An 18,373-nucleotide genomic window follows, 5' to 3' on the forward strand; every position below is an offset into this window, starting at 1 on the left:
ATTGTATATCATAAATTTCCAATAAAATACCGGGTGAGTGCGGCTAAACTTTAGGCAACAAACAAACTGAGACTTCCACTGAGAAAGTTTAATGACCAAATCATCAATGGTTGCAAAATTAACATTAACAATAAGAAAAAAAAAAGGCAAAGAGTTATGCCCTAAAAATATACTGCAGCCGAAAGACCTTGGGAATAGAGAAGATATAATTGAAGGGTTTTGTAAACCGTGTGTTTATCGCTTTTTTCAAAGTCAGAAAATCGCTCCAAACTTGCCTAGTTTTCAATTCACCGTATGTTTTGTGTGTTAAATGTGAATCCATATTTCAGAGCTTTTTTCCCCACAAAGGCTGAATTTCGAAGAACTTGATCACACTTAGCTACCACTATACATTGAAGCAGATGCAGACTTCCTTAGCACCGAATAAATTTAATACTTTTTAAGGTTTAGCACACAAAACCGAGCAAGTTGAGAGCGTTTTTCCGACGGTTCGGCTAAAAACAGCGATATACACCCCATTTGTACAAAAGCCTTCAATTGACAGTCAGCAGCTTTGGAAAGTAAATTCAATGCCAAATGAAATAAACTGCACATGTTTAAAAAAAGCCGCTCTTTGTATTGAAAATTAACAAGAAATTTACAACTGCAGTCCTTGTTGTATTTCTTTCGAGATCTCTTAACAGCATATTCGTTGATGCAATTACGTTTCTAAGTAAACGGCCATGTTGAATTTTTTTCTCCTCTGGCAAGGAGAGAAGTGATGTTAAATATTTTCTTGCAGTCACTTCTTCCCCTTGCCGCCTGGTACAAGCGGCATCCCTTTATCTTTTCCACGAAGCCTGATACCTGCAAAGAAAACAAACTTGTTCTTTCCTGTTACATACAAACATGTAATGAACCTTTACTTTTTGCAAGGTTTATAAGGGTCAATCACAAAACCCTTCAAAATTGTCAGGTTACATTTTCACAGTCAAACGTTTTGATAAAGAGAAAAATAAGCAAAACTATGCAGCAGTTTTGGGTAGATTGTGTGCTAAAAAAGCGCTGTTATCCAGCAGATTGCACTATTTTCGTGACTTCATTTGAGGCAGATTTTGCTGATTTTTGATATGGTTTATTTCTTCCTATCTATTGCATAATTTGGCAAAAAAAAAAAACGATTTGGATAAAATTGTATATTATTTCAATGATAACAGTAATGCAAAGAATCCTAAAATATGATGCCACCAATATTTGAATTTTGAAATTATGGGATTTATTAGGATGTTTTGAAAGAGCATGATGAAAAATGTCTTCTTGCCAAAAATCAGCATCTTATTGCAATTATTTGGGGGTGGGATATTAACACTGTTATACGTGGATGACTCCATACAAATCCTTCTAATTTTGTTCTCAGTTCACATCCAGATTGCAATAAGATGCTGATTTTTGGCAAGTAGCATTTTTCATCATGTTCTTTCAGAATATGTCAGCAAATCTCATAATTTCATAAATTCAGTTTTTGTGACATCATCACTTCAGGACTCAAACATAACAAAGCATCCTTTGAAATGTGTAAAACAAAACAAAAACGCGTTATTGTATGTAAAAACAAAATTGCATCAGATTTTGGAGGTGCCTAACCAATGACCAATCACAAACTTGAAAGATATCTACCAAGTCAAAACATTCAACATTCCATGGCTAGAAAGTAAATAAAAGTAACACAATGTAGTAAGCCAACTTTCTGAACTGTACCAAACCATATTTTGAAAATTTTAAAACAAAGACCAAACCAAAACTTGTTGAATATTACGGTAAATCCCATATTGCAGTGAGCCGATACACTACCTTGTGAGCTAGAGGAAGATTCAAAACAAGTTAGGTCACATTTACTGGGTCTCCTTTGTACTGAATGGCTAGAATTAGTGATGTGCAGTTCCAGAAAAAATCCATACCCACCCCATGGAAGGTCATTGGAAATTCCTGGGGCGGAAGGGGGAGGTTTAGAAGCCAAACTTTAGAAGCAAAGTATGAAGCTAAACTAGAATTCCCTGGGGAGAGGGGGTGCAAAACAAGAAACCTTCCATTGGGGGAGTATTGATATTTTCTGGAACTGCACAATGACAGTCTAAGAGTTTTTGAGAAAGATCCTAAGATGATCTTAATACTTGTAACGCTGCTTTCCAATGCAGCACATGTTTCATTTGTGCATAAAATATAATCCTGGTGTTGTCTTGCTCACTGAACTTACCAAGAATACGCTCAATTTTGCTAAGGATCTGATTGTTGGGAATTGCTTTTCCAGACTCATAATCCATGATCACTTGAGGCTTTTCATTGATTTTCTATGAACAACAAAAAGAAAAATTAACACAAATAATCTTATCCATCTAATGTGGTGACATCATTGATTTAAGTACATGAACAGAAACACAATACAGCTCTGCAAGGGATTAAAATTGGTGCAAAGGTGTCTTTGTTTTTTTTGTTCTTATTGCTCTAATGTTTGTCCACAAGGCGACACTTGGCTCATACGTGAAGATGGTCTACAATCATGGACAAAACTGTTAAGAAAATTACCCTTTGAAGCGCTTTTATTGGTAAACAAGCAAGCGACAATATTAATTTTGAAATCCCCCCCCTCCCCCTTCACCGACAGTTTCCTGGTAATTGCCACTTCACAAATCAACCCTACTCAACTGAGGGGAGGAGGGGAGGGAGAAGTAACTGTGGTGGAATTGGGAGATCTAGTAAAGAAGTGTTTCTTTTCTGACGGTGTCCTGTTTTCTTAAGAAGTTTTTTCCACCAGCATGACCCATCCTTCTATGCAATGGCAGTACAGAGCAAGGTTTCTTGGGTTATGAAATAATGCAGCACCAGAGACTGGGCAGCAATCAAAATTCCTTTCTCGTCAAAATGTTATTTTAGAGGTTTTATTAATTTTGAGGTAGTAGAGTTTGTAATGGAGAATAGAGGGGCATCCGTTGGCAAGTTCTTTTGTTCAGAAAGGCTTTTGATCTCTTCAAAAACTATTACCATGTTCAGAATACATGGGTGCACTGGTCACCAGGTTCTGCCAGGATTCTTTAACTTAGTCTTAAACTGCTCAATGCTCGTAGCACCCTCTTTCTCTTAAGGTCCATTGAATACTTATCCCCTTGAGAGCACGTACATAAAAGGAAGGGGGCTGGCCAATCCTTGTCCTCTCAATTTCTTTGTCATGCTTCTTTTGGGTCACAAACAGATTGTTTCCAGAGCCAAATAGACCTTAAGTAGTGCCATTTCTCCCCACATTTGTGATGCTTGATGTACGTGCACATATTAGCACCTTAATTAATCAAATTCCATGACTTCAAAATTGGCAATAGAACTACTGAAAACAATGAGCGAAATGCCTCACTGGCTGAAGATTTTGATGCTTGACACAAAGTTTCCTCAATTTCCTTACTTTTCAACCATCAAGTGAACTAACAAGATGCCCTTAATCGGCATATACACGGAATGCTTAATGTTGCCCCATTTATTCCCCATTGTATGCTTCGCAGATTTTTAAAAACTATCCTCCCTTTGCAATTGTAATAATTGAATGGTTTTATTCAGAGAGACTGCGTGATACTGTTTATCGTTGTGTTACTGGGAATCATACCGGAAATAACTGTGCGATAACGTCATAACCCCCGCTTGAACTGGTCTGGTTTCCTCTCCGGGTTGAATTATTCGATCTGTTTTTAAAAGCGTAGTTTCTTCGCGGTGAACTCTCCCAATTTCCACCGTTTTAACTGTCGAGTACTACTTGGAAGTTATTGTTTCAATTTACCGCTTGAAAAACGTTTGTTTTCGTTCTGAAAACGGCAGATCAGTCTTAAATTCATACATGTGGCCACCATTGAACCAAAACAACCTTCTAAATGATGTTTGTTTGACGTCACACAGGTAAAGATGAGTAGGTCCCCTCCCTCGTGATATACGCGCCAATAATGGATTTTGATTGGGCCGTTTTTGTTCAAGACAATCAGAAACACAAGTCCCGTCTGGGATAGGGCAGAATTTAATGTAGGTTCAATGAATAAATCAAATGATAATTTGACGTCACACAGAAAGGGATGAGAGGGTCCCCTCTCTCGTGATATGTGCCTAAATAATAGATTTTGATTGGGCCGCTTCTGTCGAAGACAATCAGAACAATACATCCCTACTAGGGGAGGACATATTTTAATGCATAAACAAGATGCCTGCTACACTGGCATTACGCGTGATGCTGGGGCTGATTCATTTATTCCAACTGTATGCTTTGCCGATTGATAAGACTATTCTTGCTAGTGGAATAGTTTAAGTCACGACGATCGCGTTACGTTGTTTCCTTTGTGTTACGCGACTCAGAGTATCACCGGAAATTTTAGCCTCCCACGCAGACGTTCTTAGGGCAGGAACGCGTGACGAACCCCCAAGAACGTCTGCGTGGGAGGCTACGGAAAATTTGTGAAATTCCATTACGATAACGTAAGCTTCTCAATGACCTCTTTTCAGTCTCGCGTCGTGGTCTAAGACTGTCAAACAAAGCACGATTCCTTCGCCAGGAACTCACCAATTTCCACCGTTTTACGTGTCGGGTGCTTCTTAGAAGTTATTCTTTCGATTTACCGCTTCAAAATGGTGAAATTTCCGTTTGAAAACGGCACACTTGAGTCCAGAACATATTAAAACAATATGGCGCGACTATTTAATCCGTCATTAATAAATATATCAAATGATGCATTGACGTCACACAGGTAGGGGTGAGTGGGTCCCCTCCCTCACGATATAAGCGACAAGAATGGATTTTGATTGGCCTGCCTTTGTTGAAGACAATCAGAACAATACATCCCGAGTAGGAGAGGGGAGAGTTCAATGAATAAATTAATGTACCGATTTGTAGCTACTACGAAGAAAAAAAAAAGAAATCGACCCGTTTTAAGACACGGTATGCCCCCTCAGGGCATCCCGCGTAATTAATGTAGCGATTTGTGACTACTACGAAGAAAAAAAAAAGATACCCGACTCAAACCTAGACACAGCCTGCCCTGCGGGCATTCCGTGTAAAAACAATTTTGGGAAAAATCTGAAATTCCATCACTTTTCCATGACACAAACAAATATTTCTAATTTCCATGACTTTTCCAGGCGTGGAATGCAAAATTTAAATTCCATGACTTTCTATGACCATGCGGGGTGGGAACCCTGCCTTAACAATAATATTATTATAACTGGGGTATTTTTTAAGACTTTTGGAATTTACCTTACTGTACATTTATTTATTTGTTTTTAAAATTGATTTACAAGTTAGTGCAGTAGTGGGAAACAACTCTCTATGGTGACAAAACGTTTGGCAAGGCAACAAGTAAATAAAAGTAACAGTGACCCATCCACAGTTAGGCAAGTGCGTTATGAACAAGGCATTCAAAGTCTAAATCCAGGAGTTTCATTTCTTGTACCACGATAACAAACAAGCCTCTATTTGACCCAACTTTACCACAAACTGACCATTGATGCTCTATAAAACAGAGATTTTCCACTTCATTATTTTACCGTTGCTAAGTCCTTCTGTGTTAATTTCTTCTCCATTCTTGCCTTTTGAATAAGCTTTCCAACATCAAGGGAAACCTTCTCATCTGTGAAAAATTTAAATACATTACAAGTTAATTAATTTCAATTTTACATTCCTTGAACAGATTAACATATCATACATGCCACATTACAGTACTGTTACTATACTTTAAGCTTTTCAGTCACCCTTGAGGAATACAGTGTATTACTGGTAAATTTATGGCATTTTGTCCACTCCATGCACTCCAAGCATTAAATGTGTTTGTATGTTGTTGTGTGTTGTTTGTCCGTCACCAGGGACGATCAGGCCACTTCTGTCATCCACAGAACACTGGGAGTATTAAATACAGATACAATGGAACACTTGCATTCCATAGACGAAGACCCAGATGAAAAGAATTTGTTATTAACTATTGAAAGCATTTTAAACCTCTCTCAGTTTGTGATGTGTGAAACGAAATGATAATAAGTACATATGGTCATATTCAATTCAAATTATATTTTGCTGTTTTCCTTAAATTACAAATTGACTACCGGTACTTATTATAACTAACAATCAGTAAAGGATAAATATTTTATTGTTTACAATGAAACCTCTATAATTAAGAATTAATAAATTCTAATAGTCCACCACTGTTTAGTGATTTATTTATTTTAAAATATGTGAACTCTGTTGAGCAGACAGTCACCTTTGACAAAGTTCCACCGAGGGTAATTTTATTTTTTTTACCTGTTAACCCTTCAAATCCTGAAAATGCCTGCATCTAATGTCTCCAAACAACATCACTACTCATTTGTTCAAACACACAGGTTATAAGATTAAAATGCAGTTAAATTGCATTGCACTGTTAATAACAAAGAAAAGCTTGCATTCATCAGGCAGTCAAGGATTCTTGGATGTTAACGCATGCACAGAGCACCTCACTGTGGTCTACAGGGTGTTTTGGCACGGCAGATTTCTGAGGAGTTTCTGGTTGGTTTGTTTCTGTTTTTTCTGCCCCCTGCCACCCCCCCCCCCCCCCATCTCCCCTTTTTTTCCTCTTCCACTGCTTATGTGGTATGACAGGTGTCTGGATGACTGTGTGCAAGGGCTCATGGCTGGGTTGTAGCCCCGATTGCCAGGTCACAGTGGAGGCCCCTGGACTTCCCAGGCACCCAACTTCCACTCAGCTCACTGCAGTTGTTAATAATTATTATGGAAATGATCACAAATTAAAAAAAAAATGTCTTGATAATTCATCCTATTGGTAACATGAGAAATAACACAAAACAGTGAGGAGCTCATGTTGGGGATTTAAAGGTTGACACTTACGATGTAATTCTTCTGTTTCACGATCTAGCTTCGCAGAATCCTTGTGTGCCGAATGCTGCTTGTTTGAGCCAGCACCGTCTAAGAACATAAAACATGTCAATATTGAAGCACACAGTTTTAGGAGTTACAGTAAGTACCCTGGGACTGTTGCATCCTTTAAAAATAAAATACACAGTACAAGACTGTGCCTACAAAACTCCAGTGCATCAGTACCCTTGACTCAACTTTGTCAATCTACTGTTCTTACTTTGCAACATAATTTGCAACAAAATGTTGAAATGAATATTACAGCTGCTATAACAAAATATCACAGGGGAAGTATCATGAAACTTTGATGTCATTTCAAAACCCAAACATGTTTGTATGGCAACAGAAACAAAAAAAAAATAATTGCCTAGTTTTGATATAAATTATCATCCCAGTGCAATAAAACTGTCGATTAGTGCCTCTGGCCAGAGACAGAGTAGGTTGGAATGGATTGAAACTTGAAAAAATAATGTTGGGCTAATGCTTTTCAACTTTTCGTATTTTTGTTTCCAAAATGCGCTAGAACAGAGTAAGAGTTGTTCCTCTCAAGATTTGAGTTGATTTCTCTACTCTCATTGTTCTAGAATTATTTTGTATCAAAGTGAAGGTCTCATTTCACAATTTTTAACAAAAGAGGTCAAAACCTCCATGACACTTCCCTGTTAAAGGAGTGGCCATGTAAGATCTGTTTTAAAATTGGTCACATCTTTCTGTTCATTTGCTTGTTAGCTTTTTTACACTTTAGGTAAGCTTGAGAAGAGACCTGCTATTATCAAACTTGTAAATTTATACAGAATCACTTTTATATTGTGCAAAATGGTTTCTGTGAAATCATTACAGCTACCAAATGAATACTATTATGCTCGATATTATGAACGCCACAAGCAAAGGTCAGAACACAACAGATTTTCCAAACCTAGTCAGTAGATTTACAAAAACATCTCTTTTCTCCTGTACAATAAATGAAATGGAATTCTCAAGATGTGTATAATAAAGCTTTTGAAACTGAACCATTTCACAAACTTTCCTCAGTATATTGTCCATGGTCTTCCACCAATATTTGTATAAGATTAAGGTGAGCAACACGCCTGACTCATTCATGCTAGCTGTCTGAATACAGTAACCAAGTTGAAATTGGTTGAGAGATACTGTCGTCACAGAACAAGCAGCCTGAGCTCAGTTTCACAGTGGGTGAAACAAAAGCCAGAAAGACGTCTGCTCTCACACTCTAGGAGCACTGTATAACAAAATTCACCCACTTGAACATTCAATCAGACTCCTGATAACATTGTTGAAGGATAATTACAGCACTGTCATGGAGAGCCAGTTATTTTTTCCTTAATTATCATAAGGTACTTACATTTCTGTGTTGTTTCTACTGTACCGCCATGCCTCTGAGCTGATGCAACAGCCTTTGAAACAATGAAAACAATAATATTACTTTTTACAATTAGAGGATGATTGTTGATAATTTTAGGATGGTGATACACATTGTTATTGTTATAATTATCGTTTCTTTGCAGCTAATTCATACACGGCTCTCTAGAAGAGCATTTTATTAATGATGAGATTTCCATGTTCAATTAAGATATATTTCAATAAATGAATTGTTCTAATCATTAGAACAATAATTCAATTATTATTATAAGCATTAGTTGGAAGTAGATAGCCAAAATGATTATGCCACAATAAACAATTCGTAACTAATTAATAGCGTACTTCATTGGGCAAAACATTTTCTCCATTTCTGTGTTGCAGTTCCTTCCTCTTATCATGCTCATTCTTCCACAATGCAAAGAAACGTATTAACATTTTAAAATCTAAAAAATGAGGTGTCACTTAGACACTCTTTCGTGAAAGGTGGCAGTCAAAAAGCCGTACATGCACAACAGTAACTCTTGAGATTTCCCATTTAGTTTTCCTAAGAACATCTGAGTAGGTCAAGGTGAAGATTCACCATGTTGTAATGCTTTGAGATTATTGCTGTTAACAAAAAAATTGAAAATCTCCTGATGCAACAGGAAGAAATGTATTTCCTGCATGAGTTATGCCTTTTTCACTTGTAACGAATTGTTCAGAGTCATTTAAAAAACCAAGGATGGTCATGATTTTTATGCTGTCACTCCCCTTCCACCAACATTTCAAGTCTCCCTCAATCCAACCCCCCACCCCTGACCTCACTACAACCTTCCCCACCATCCTGTGAGGGGGAGGGGGAGACCAGAGACCAGGGGGGAGGCCAGCTGTTCTTCACACTGGAGACTTTGATGGATAATTTGCCATCTGAGCAGCCCTACAGGCTAGTCATTTCACAGGCCTGTATACTTATATCTCAGCTTTGGGTTCCCTAGAATTTCTCTTACAGGGCAAAAGTATTGGGAAAGATGAGATATTTTTAGACATTTAAATTTAACCTTTACGAAAAACAGGGCATGAACAATCAATGAAATTGATGATCGGAAAATCAATCGAACAATCAATATCAATTGATTAATTAATGTTAATTGGCATCGATTGGCATTAATCAATGATCGTCAATCGATAACCACACAAAAGTTGTCGCAAACTTACGTTTCCGTTGGTATCTACTCAAAAGACTTTCTTGGTAAGATTATCGTTGTTGTTACAAATAAAATGTTACATATAATAGAAAATGTGTACTTCAAATTGAACGTATTCAACAAATACTTTTGAGCCTCACAGTTTTAGCTATACTGTGGGCCGCAATGGTTATATCATGCGTAAACTATTTCACAACTTGCCAATTTTTCCATCTGTTTCGCATAACCGCAGGGTTTGTTTCTCCTACACACTAATCCGTAGGTGTGTTTGTACATATTGTAAAATACATTTTTAGGAATAAACACAGACATGTTTAGTAGTCTTATAAAAATCTCTGATTAACTGTGCGTCAGACGTGCGAAACGGGTAGGAAAATGACATTCCCATATTTCTTCTCACTAGTTTATGTTTTTAATAATGTCTCAAATAAAATGGCATCAAAGTATGTAACTGTATTGGTAATCAAGGAAATTGAAAATCGATGGCAATTGACGTTATTTACAGCGGTTACCAATAACACGTGACCCACGGAATTCAAAAGAGTCGGATAAAGTTGCGTTTTGGTGGACGTCAATCAAAGAAAAGCCATTGAAATTATTTTGAATTCTGACAAGATTCCAAGGTAACCCTGCAAGAAACTAAGAATTTTACCTCACTAAGAGATGGTAAACTTTATTTAAATTCATTCTCCAGCCAGATCAAGTGTTAATAAAAGGTATTTTTGAATTAAAATTTTCGATTTTCACTGCACGTGATAATTTGCTCACTTGCACGCAACGCTGATTTAATTGTCAGGTGTAGTGATTTCATATGTTTCATAAAAAAAATACGGCTTCGTCTAAACAAGGCGCATTTTTTAGATAACCTGTCTTGGAAATCAACCTTTATAAAGTTTACCATCTGTCAGCGGATAAAACTGCCAATTTCTTCGTTCTGTTGCTTTGAAATGTTCTCAGAATCCAAAACAATTTCAACAGCTTTTCTTTGATTGACGTCCACCAAAAGGCAACTTTATCGGAGTCTTTTGAAGGCGATAGGTCGCCTGTTACTGGTAACCGCTGTAATAGATTGATTTTCATCGATCATCAATTGTTATTGATAATCGATGACAATCAATAATCACAAAAACTTACACGATCGAATGACCATCGATTATCAATATCAATTGATTAATTGATATCGATTGTCATTGATTGTTATCGATTGTCATCGATCATCGATTTCATCGATTGTTCACGCCCTGTGATAAAATATAATTATAATCAATTTACTATTTCTGAGACACAAGATGACTCATTCACTTCTTGAACTGAGTCGTTAATATTTTCACTGCTATCATAAGCATTTCATTCCCAAACATGACTGAATTCTGCTTTTGCAAGAATGAATTCCCATAGTCATAGAACATCAACTCTCGATCGGAACATATAATTTCACCATTATTAAACCTAGATCTTCAACATTTCAGAAGAATGGGCTCTTTAGTACCCTATTAATTTTTACAGACTTCATAACTAAAATAAACCTAGCAGGATTTTGTACACGTTCATTTTGTGGATGAATTGTTCATGCAAGAAGGCAAACGGCCAAACGTGATATTAAAATTTACGAACTTTCTTCATCTACATTTTACCTGTTTGGAACGCATTTCAGCTGCCCGTGGTGTCTTCTTCCGAAGATAAGTGACGGAATCCCAATCAGTTTCTGCCATGTTTATTTTGCGTCCAGAGATTTATTGCAACTTGAACAGTTCAAAAGAACAGAAATGTTTTTTACTTTCTTCGCTCTGTGAATCAATTGATCATGCGTAGGCACAAAGTGCTGGCCAATTTATAGCAGGCTCAGGTATATTTCTGGTCATTGCGTAGCCCATTGCATCAACATTGCATTACATGATCCAGAAAAACCTGAAAAACGTCATATTTGTCCTTTTCAGCGATTTTTTTAGCAACTTTTTTAACGACGTTTTAACGACTTTTTTATGCGGGCTCAAGATCCTATCCATTGTATTGTCACTTACCAGTGACTGAAAATAACTAGAATCAGGAGCTTATGGGTTATAAGCTCCTGCTAGAATATATTTATAAGGCAAGACAAGACATAGTCTCTCTCGCAGCCGTTTTTTGGGCTGTCACGCGACTAGACAAAACAGAGCGATATGATTTTCTAAGTATCAGAAGAATTCTGATTACCATTTGTCATTCAGTTTTTCGTAGCGGAAGCCCCTATACCCGAGTATTCGCCCTTAAAGCAACAATTCTTAGTCAATGTTCACGGGATCCACCTCAACCTTTATAGGCAGTTACGGAGAATTCTCAATAGTCGAGGTTGCAGGAGGAGAGGGCAATCTGCCAATATAATAATAATAATAATAATAATAATAATGATGATGATGATGATGATGATGATGATGATGATGATGATGATGATGATGATGATGATGATGATGATGATGATGATGATGATGATGATGATGATAACAATAATAATACTTTATTTGTATAGCGCGATTTCCAGCGATGACCAAAAACCCATACTCTATCCGTAGGTGAGCGCCCACTCCCCTGGGAGGGGGAGGGGGTATACATCATATCAGGAGCTTTTAAAATACTTGATCCAGAATCAAGGCGTACAAGTAAGGCCGGTATAGATAAAGACTGCTTAACTGACTAGACAAAACTTCAGAAAGGTCCAAATTATCGGTGGCATATAGTTGGTTGGGATAAGTTCAATAAAAGCCTAACTTAAGCCGCAGCTTAACAAATCTGTTTGGTTTATTTTAAGTAAGTAAAATAGTTTTCTAGCCTGGGATGCAAGTCTCCTTGTTATCATCAGCAACAGACGTTTCTAAAGATATGACTGTTGGCAAAATTGAAAATGGCTTAGAACGTGGTTTGTTAAACCTCGTTTGAAGAAGTAAGTGGAACCGGCCCCACGCATTGTACCTGTAGATCGAGGAACTGAAAATAGGAACGTTGCTGTCACACAAGACCACATAGAACGTTTTCTTCAGAAGATTTGCAGATGATGACTTTCAAGGCGAGACTGAGTTTCATGTACGGACGATCGACAGCTAGCCAAAGAATTGAAGCTTAGTGGGGTATTTTTCGAAAACAATGCTCTGATTAGTGGAGTATGATATTGTAAGAATTGAAGGGATTCTAAGTTATTTTGTGATGACAATATTGTTGACGAGGAATCAGCTTAAAATTTTGTATATGGATCTTCTTCGAATCTTCGTCACTGGAATGAGTTGCACAAGGTTGCACAGCAGTGAAACACTGCAAATCCTGAGTCTCCGGCCAGCTGGTCGTCCGCGGGACTTCATGTATTTCATCCTGCCCGCAACACTCGCGATAACTGCACTGAGTAAAGGTTGATATTGGTAATGTTAGACAAGTACCTTGTGGTTGCCATTACAAAAACCGGACTAATCAACCTCGCTTACGGCTTGGCAAAACGATGGAAAAGGTTCAGCCAACCCCGTTAAACCCACACAATCACGCATCTAAACCCAACATCCCATTGGAGCCTGATTCCAGACCACAAATATTGTAATAATCGGTTTAATGAACCAAAAATTCATGTCGGCAACTACAACTGAACTGAAAAACTATCGATCTTTAGCAACAGAAACTTCATCCGTCTTTAGTGTCGTCATTTATTATTACAACTCATACTTGAAAACCTTTCAAACGTTCTTGAAGGGCCCCGGCATACTGAGAACAACGAAACCGGCAAAAACATTGAAACAAACCGGCCGAACCAAAGCTAAGGTAGATCCCGTGAACAATGAGGAAGGGCTAAGGTGATTTCTGCCCACTCGCTGAAGCCAAGTGAAAGTGCTATATGGATTGCACCATCACGCCCAAGTTGTTGATTTACGGGAAAATACTCGGGTATAACGGCTTCCGCTGCAAAAAACTGAATGACAAGTGGCAATACTTCTGATACTTAGAAACTCATATCGTTTTGTCTTGTCTTGTTCTGTATTCTAGTTATTTTTGATCACTGATTAGTGCAAAGCATGCCGGGATAGGATGATATTGAGCCTACATAACAGTTGCATAAAAAAGTCGCCAAAACAGTCGACAGAAAAGTTGCTAAAAAAAGGTCGCTAAAAAGAGCCAGAAAAAAGTCGCCAAATAAAGTCGTTAAAAAAGTTGCTAAAAAGTCGCTAAAAAAGGTGCCAAAAAAGTCGCTAAAAAAAGTCGCCAAATAAAGTTGCTAAAAAGGTTGCCAAAAAAGTGGCTGGTAAACCCTCTAAAAAGTTGATAAAAAGAGTCGCAAAAAAGTTGCCAAAAAAAGTCGCTCAAAAAGCCGCTAACAAAGGTGCCGACAAAGTTGCTAAAAAAAAGTCGATAAAACTGGAAAAAAAAAAAGTCTTTTCTGGATGTCAACCATGGACCACCGTAGACTATATTTGCCGGAATTTCTAATTAAAAATTTCAATCTAGAGACGCTTAAAAAAAAGGATGAGTGAAGTTTGAACAAGTCTTGTTCACAAATTAGGACCAATTAGTAAGTTCACCCCCCCCAACCCCCCCTCCCAAAAAAAAACCCCGAAATTATGGTGATTAGTTTTTATGGGATAGTGGAAATCTGGAGGAAATCTGGGCTCTAATTTAAACCAATATGGCGGCGTTCTTGGGTCTAACGACGGTGTACTTCTCCTCGCGGGTTTTCTGTTTCTAAAAGGATGGGAAAGTCAACGGAAAGGAAGCTTTTCCATTACATCAAGGTCGGGAAACTGCATCGCGTCCAGTCGCTTTTCAAGAAACACAAGCCATCATATTTAAGCGCTATCGTTGATCGTAAAGGAAGGACACCTCTGCACATTTGTTGTCTTCTCGGAGACGATGCAATAACGAGGTTCTTGTTAAAAAATGGAGCCAACGTAGAAGTTACAGACAGCGATGGAAATTCGCCTATTGACTTTGCTTTAAAATACATCGAAGAAACGTGGAAGTTTTCTGCATTAAATGACTTGATTTTGCCATTGGTCAACGTCTGCAGTAGCGATTTCCTTGACATAAAAAACGGCGAGGGGAAAACAGCGAGGCAATGCTTGAACAGGTTAAAAAGAGCTTTTAAATATTCAAAACGAGAAAAAGAAATGGAGTCTCAACGAAGACAGCAGTGGCGGATGGACAACGAGAAGACGTCAAAAAAGGAGGACGATTTGGAGTGGGAAAGAAAGCTACAATTTGAGGCTGGGCAAGAAGATTTCAGTAAATATAACCAAGATGATTATGTGGAAACAATGCAAGAAACCTATGATGAATGGGTTGAAAGAATAAGGCATGAAAGATGGCAGAAAAGGGCGACAAGTAAGCAAGAAAAAACAGAAACAGACAGTAAAAGAAAACAACATCAAGAACAGGCCAGCAGAGAGAGAACTAAACAGTTAGAGAAGGATCATGAGGCTTACATAAAGCGAATGTCAATTGAACGGCAGAAATTAAAATTGGGAACAAATTTGGCAGAGTATGAAAAGCAATGTCAAGTTACATTTGATAGTGATTCCAGGACAACAATTAAGTTTACAGATGTGCCATGGCCTTGTCAGGGTGACACGAATGAAATGATAAAACTTGTTAAAAGGTGGTCAGAACTGAAACCAGATGAGGATAGAAAGAAATTTCTGAAAGAACAGCAAGTGAGATGGCACCCAGACAAGTTTTTGCAGAAATGTGGCACTAGACTTGACAGTGATGACAGAGAAAAAGTAATTGAACAAGTGAAGCAGCTATCTCAAGAAATAAATTCATTATTGGATTAAATTAAATGATCTAAATGTTACAGTATGTTCCCATCTATTGGAAGTTCAATGCTGCCATTGTGCTTTAATTTATTTATTTGAGAAATTTTGAACTCTATTCCATGCATAGCAAGGTTAAAATTAATTTTCTTTTGCTAAGATCATGTGTACCGTTTTTCGCCGTTAGGGATTTGCTGTAACAGTAACTGTGGTTGTTTTGTAATTCCAGGGCCAGGTTGTTTGAAAGCCGAGTTAATGCTAATCCATGATTAAAAGTTAACTGAGGTTTGCATCTTGCTCATTAAAAGCGGTTTTTGAAAGCTAATTTAAAGTTAATTTAATGATTAGTCATTAGATTCCAATCAAAGTTCATGTTAATCCAAGATTAGTTTAATCTGGCTTTGAACAACTGGGCCCAGATGTACAGCACTGTGGGACTTGGTGCAAGAAGGTCATGCCTTGAAATCCCAATTGCTTCCAATCAATTCTAATTTGTTATACAGACTGGACAGTCATGTGTGTGGTGAGGTCCTCTATTGACTTTTCGACTTAAAGGTTTAAATTTGAGGAATAAGCTCAATACTTCACGCATGACCAGTATTTCTGAGAGTGAAGTAAACATTCAAATTCCTCTTTGTAATGTCTGGCATTGAATGGAACCTGAAGATTTTTCTAGAAATCTTGCTGAAAACATTGTTTTGTTATTTCTTTCTTTCCACCAATCATGTGAGATGTTGGAAACAGTGCCGGTGGCCCCCCTAAAGGCCCATAAACTTATCCTTGGGGAGGGCAAACTATTGGAGGGATGATTGCAACCACAATAATATTTAGATTTTTTGGGGGGTGGGGGTGGTAGGGGCTTGATGGTACAGTCATGTTCCAAAATAAGCACCAAATATCAGACACCAAAATCCTTCCAATAGTGACCCACTCTGAGTATAAGCCCATGAACTGAACCAACTTTGAAATGCAATATTTCTACTATAATCACCCATTCTGAAGTTCATAAAGGGTGTGGGCCCTAATTTACTTGTTGTTCAAATTGCTTTGTGAAGAAATGAACCCCATTGCCAGAACGATCACAAAAAATATTTAGTTTACCAGGTTTGGTTATGTTTTGTTGCATAGCAACCAGGCTGAAACCTGCCAAAGGTCGCCCAAATTCCATACAAATGTCTCAAGTTCTGAGAAGCTGTTCCTTAAATCCATCTCTAATTTTTCTGATTTTTGAGAGCCTTCCACACAGTTGAAATCTACTGACAGAGGCTCAAACTTGGTAAACTGACTAATTTTAATGTGATCATCTTTCTTGGATGGACGCCAATTTCTGATTAAGTGAAAATTTATAAACTCGTCCTGTCTCCATTGTTTTTTTGGTGAAGGGGGAACTTTAGGGTGCATGCAATAATATTCCATACACCACATCAGACACCAAAATCCTTCCAATAGTGACCCCTTCTGAACCCAACCAATTTTAAAAAGCAACATTCCTGCTATGATAAGCCACCTTGATCCCCTCCCTGGAAATAAGCCCCAAACAAGCTCTTAACAAATACAAGAGCAAGGATTCAATTGCAAAGTTCACACCATAAGGTCAAAGTGGGGGGAGACTGGGTCTTGTGATGAACCATAAATTCTGAAAGTGATTCATGCAAAACTTGCAACTGTATAGAGAAAAAGTGCTAAAAATGTATCTACTATCCTGCAAGAGTGACCTTGTTCCAAGGGTTGTTTCTCAAGGGAGGAGACTCAGATTTGATTACTTTCTCTCAATTAGTTTCAGAGATTACCTGAACTAATGCTAGCACAGGACATCCAAGATGTCAGTGCCAAAATGTTGGATCATGTATAAAACAGGCTCCCTCAGTCAAACTGTCAACAAACACATCTATCAACTGTCGGTCGATAACCGGTCAAGAGTTGATTGATATGCAACCAAGAGTCGGTCGAGACTTGCCCAACTGTTGACTTATAAGCAGTTAATTTGTCAATAGACTGTCAGTTGAGACATCAACCGAGCATTTGGTCAACACAGCATTGGTAGAAATCAGCGGAATATCGGTGAAGTAGCGTTAAAAATATTGGTGAAATACCAGCAAAGTATCAGTGAAATGTCAATGAAGTTAATCACTGCATTACCAGGTGCTAGAGGATCATGAAAGGTTATTCAGTACACTGTTCATTCTTTAAGGAACATTTGTCAGTTACAATTGCTTTTTACTTTCTTGCTTTGCATGCAAAACGTTCAAAGGGCGAGTATCAACTGAGTGTCAGCTGACTGGCAAATGCTCATAAAAAAGCAAATATTTCCATTCAGTCAAACAAAACCTCAAGCGAACTCATGACTAACACTGGACAATAATATTATTATCAGCCAAGTGTTGGCCAACTGGCAACCAACTATCGGCTAATTAGTATCAGCAAATTGGTGACTGAGAATATTTTATTAATTGACAAAGTGTCAAGTATTGGTGCAGTATGGACTGACATGGTACCGACAAATTGGTCAACTTCACCTATACTCTCAATAGAAATGTTGACAGATACTCACAGCAGTATTGATAAAGTGTTGACCAAGTGTCAGTCGCGCATCAGTTGACAATCAACCGAAATGTCAGTAGATGTAATGGTTGACACGAGAAAGCCCATAATACACATGATCCAAAATGTCTGATTGTCTGTGGTATTGTGTCCGAAAGAAAATGGTCCAAACATTTTTTGTTAGAAGTTAAAAATTTTAAAGCTATTAAACATTAAAACAGATATAATTTTATACACACAAGTTCAACACTAGTGTAATGGACTCGTGCTTTCAAAAATTTGGCTTGGCGTAAGTCCTTCAAGACTCAATGCAATTGTGTATTCACATAACCAGCACTGCATTCTTGTACAAATCAAGAAATGAATACAGACAACTCCCTTTAGTGCGGACACCCTCAGGACCGCAAACTAGTGTCCTTAATTGCAAGAGTCCCTAAAACGGGAATTTATTTCAGTCAAGGTCTGACATTTACTTTTGCCGGGGATTTTAGCTTTAGCTGGTGTCGGTATTATCAGGGTGTCCGTAATAGTGTGGCGTCCACTAGGCAAGAGTTGACTGTACCAGTTAATAAACAAAGACAGCCCGTAAATACCATATAGCAAAA

At 37.8% G+C, this 18,373-nt stretch overlaps 2 protein-coding genes across 2 annotated transcripts; one reads left to right on the forward strand and one right to left on the reverse strand.

Moving 5' to 3' along the window:
* Nucleotides 1-73: 73 nt before the first annotated feature.
* Nucleotides 74-11,265, reverse strand: LOC146484114 (endothelial differentiation-related factor 1-like). Its single transcript, XM_085105389.1, has 6 exons — nucleotides 11,100-11,265; nucleotides 8,265-8,316; nucleotides 6,878-6,955; nucleotides 5,548-5,630; nucleotides 2,234-2,327; nucleotides 74-846 (listed from the first exon to the last, which is right to left on the reverse strand). The coding sequence occupies exons 1-6, from the start codon at nucleotides 11,175-11,177 to the stop codon at nucleotides 782-784; spliced, it is 450 nt and encodes a 149-aa protein (XP_084961515.1). The 5' UTR covers nucleotides 11,178-11,265; the 3' UTR covers nucleotides 74-781.
* A 2,809-nt stretch (nucleotides 11,266-14,074) lies between these two features.
* On the forward strand, nucleotides 14,075-15,895 carry LOC146484115 (NF-kappa-B inhibitor-like protein 1). Its single transcript, XM_085105120.1, has one exon. It carries the CDS (start codon nucleotides 14,166-14,168, stop codon nucleotides 15,246-15,248), a length of 1,083 nt encoding a protein of 360 aa, XP_084961246.1. The 5' UTR covers nucleotides 14,075-14,165; the 3' UTR covers nucleotides 15,249-15,895.
* Nucleotides 15,896-18,373: the final 2,478 nt, after the last annotated feature.

Source organism: Pavona decussata, unplaced genomic scaffold (genome assembly GCF_977016875.1).
Source record: "Pavona decussata unplaced genomic scaffold, jaPavDecu1.1 SCAFFOLD_37, whole genome shotgun sequence".
NCBI lineage: Eukaryota > Metazoa > Cnidaria > Anthozoa > Scleractinia > Agariciidae > Pavona > Pavona decussata.

Excerpts from the sequence above, each read along its gene's own strand:
- LOC146484114 (XM_085105389.1), bottom strand. The coding sequence starts at position 11,177 with ATGGCAGAAACTGATTGGGATTCCGTCACTTATCTTCGGAAGAAGACA. Across the intron at positions 8,317-11,099 it reads CTGAAATGCGTTCCAAACAG|GCTGTTGCATCAGCTCAGAG; the intron begins GTAAAATGTAGA and ends ATTGTTTCAAAG. Across the intron at positions 2,328-5,547 it reads CACAGAAGGACTTAGCAACG|AAAATCAATGAAAAGCCTCA; the intron begins GTAAAATAATGA and ends TGTTGTTCATAG.
- LOC146484115 (XM_085105120.1), top strand. The coding sequence starts at position 14,166 with ATGGGAAAGTCAACGGAAAGGAAGCTTTTCCATTACATCAAGGTCGGG.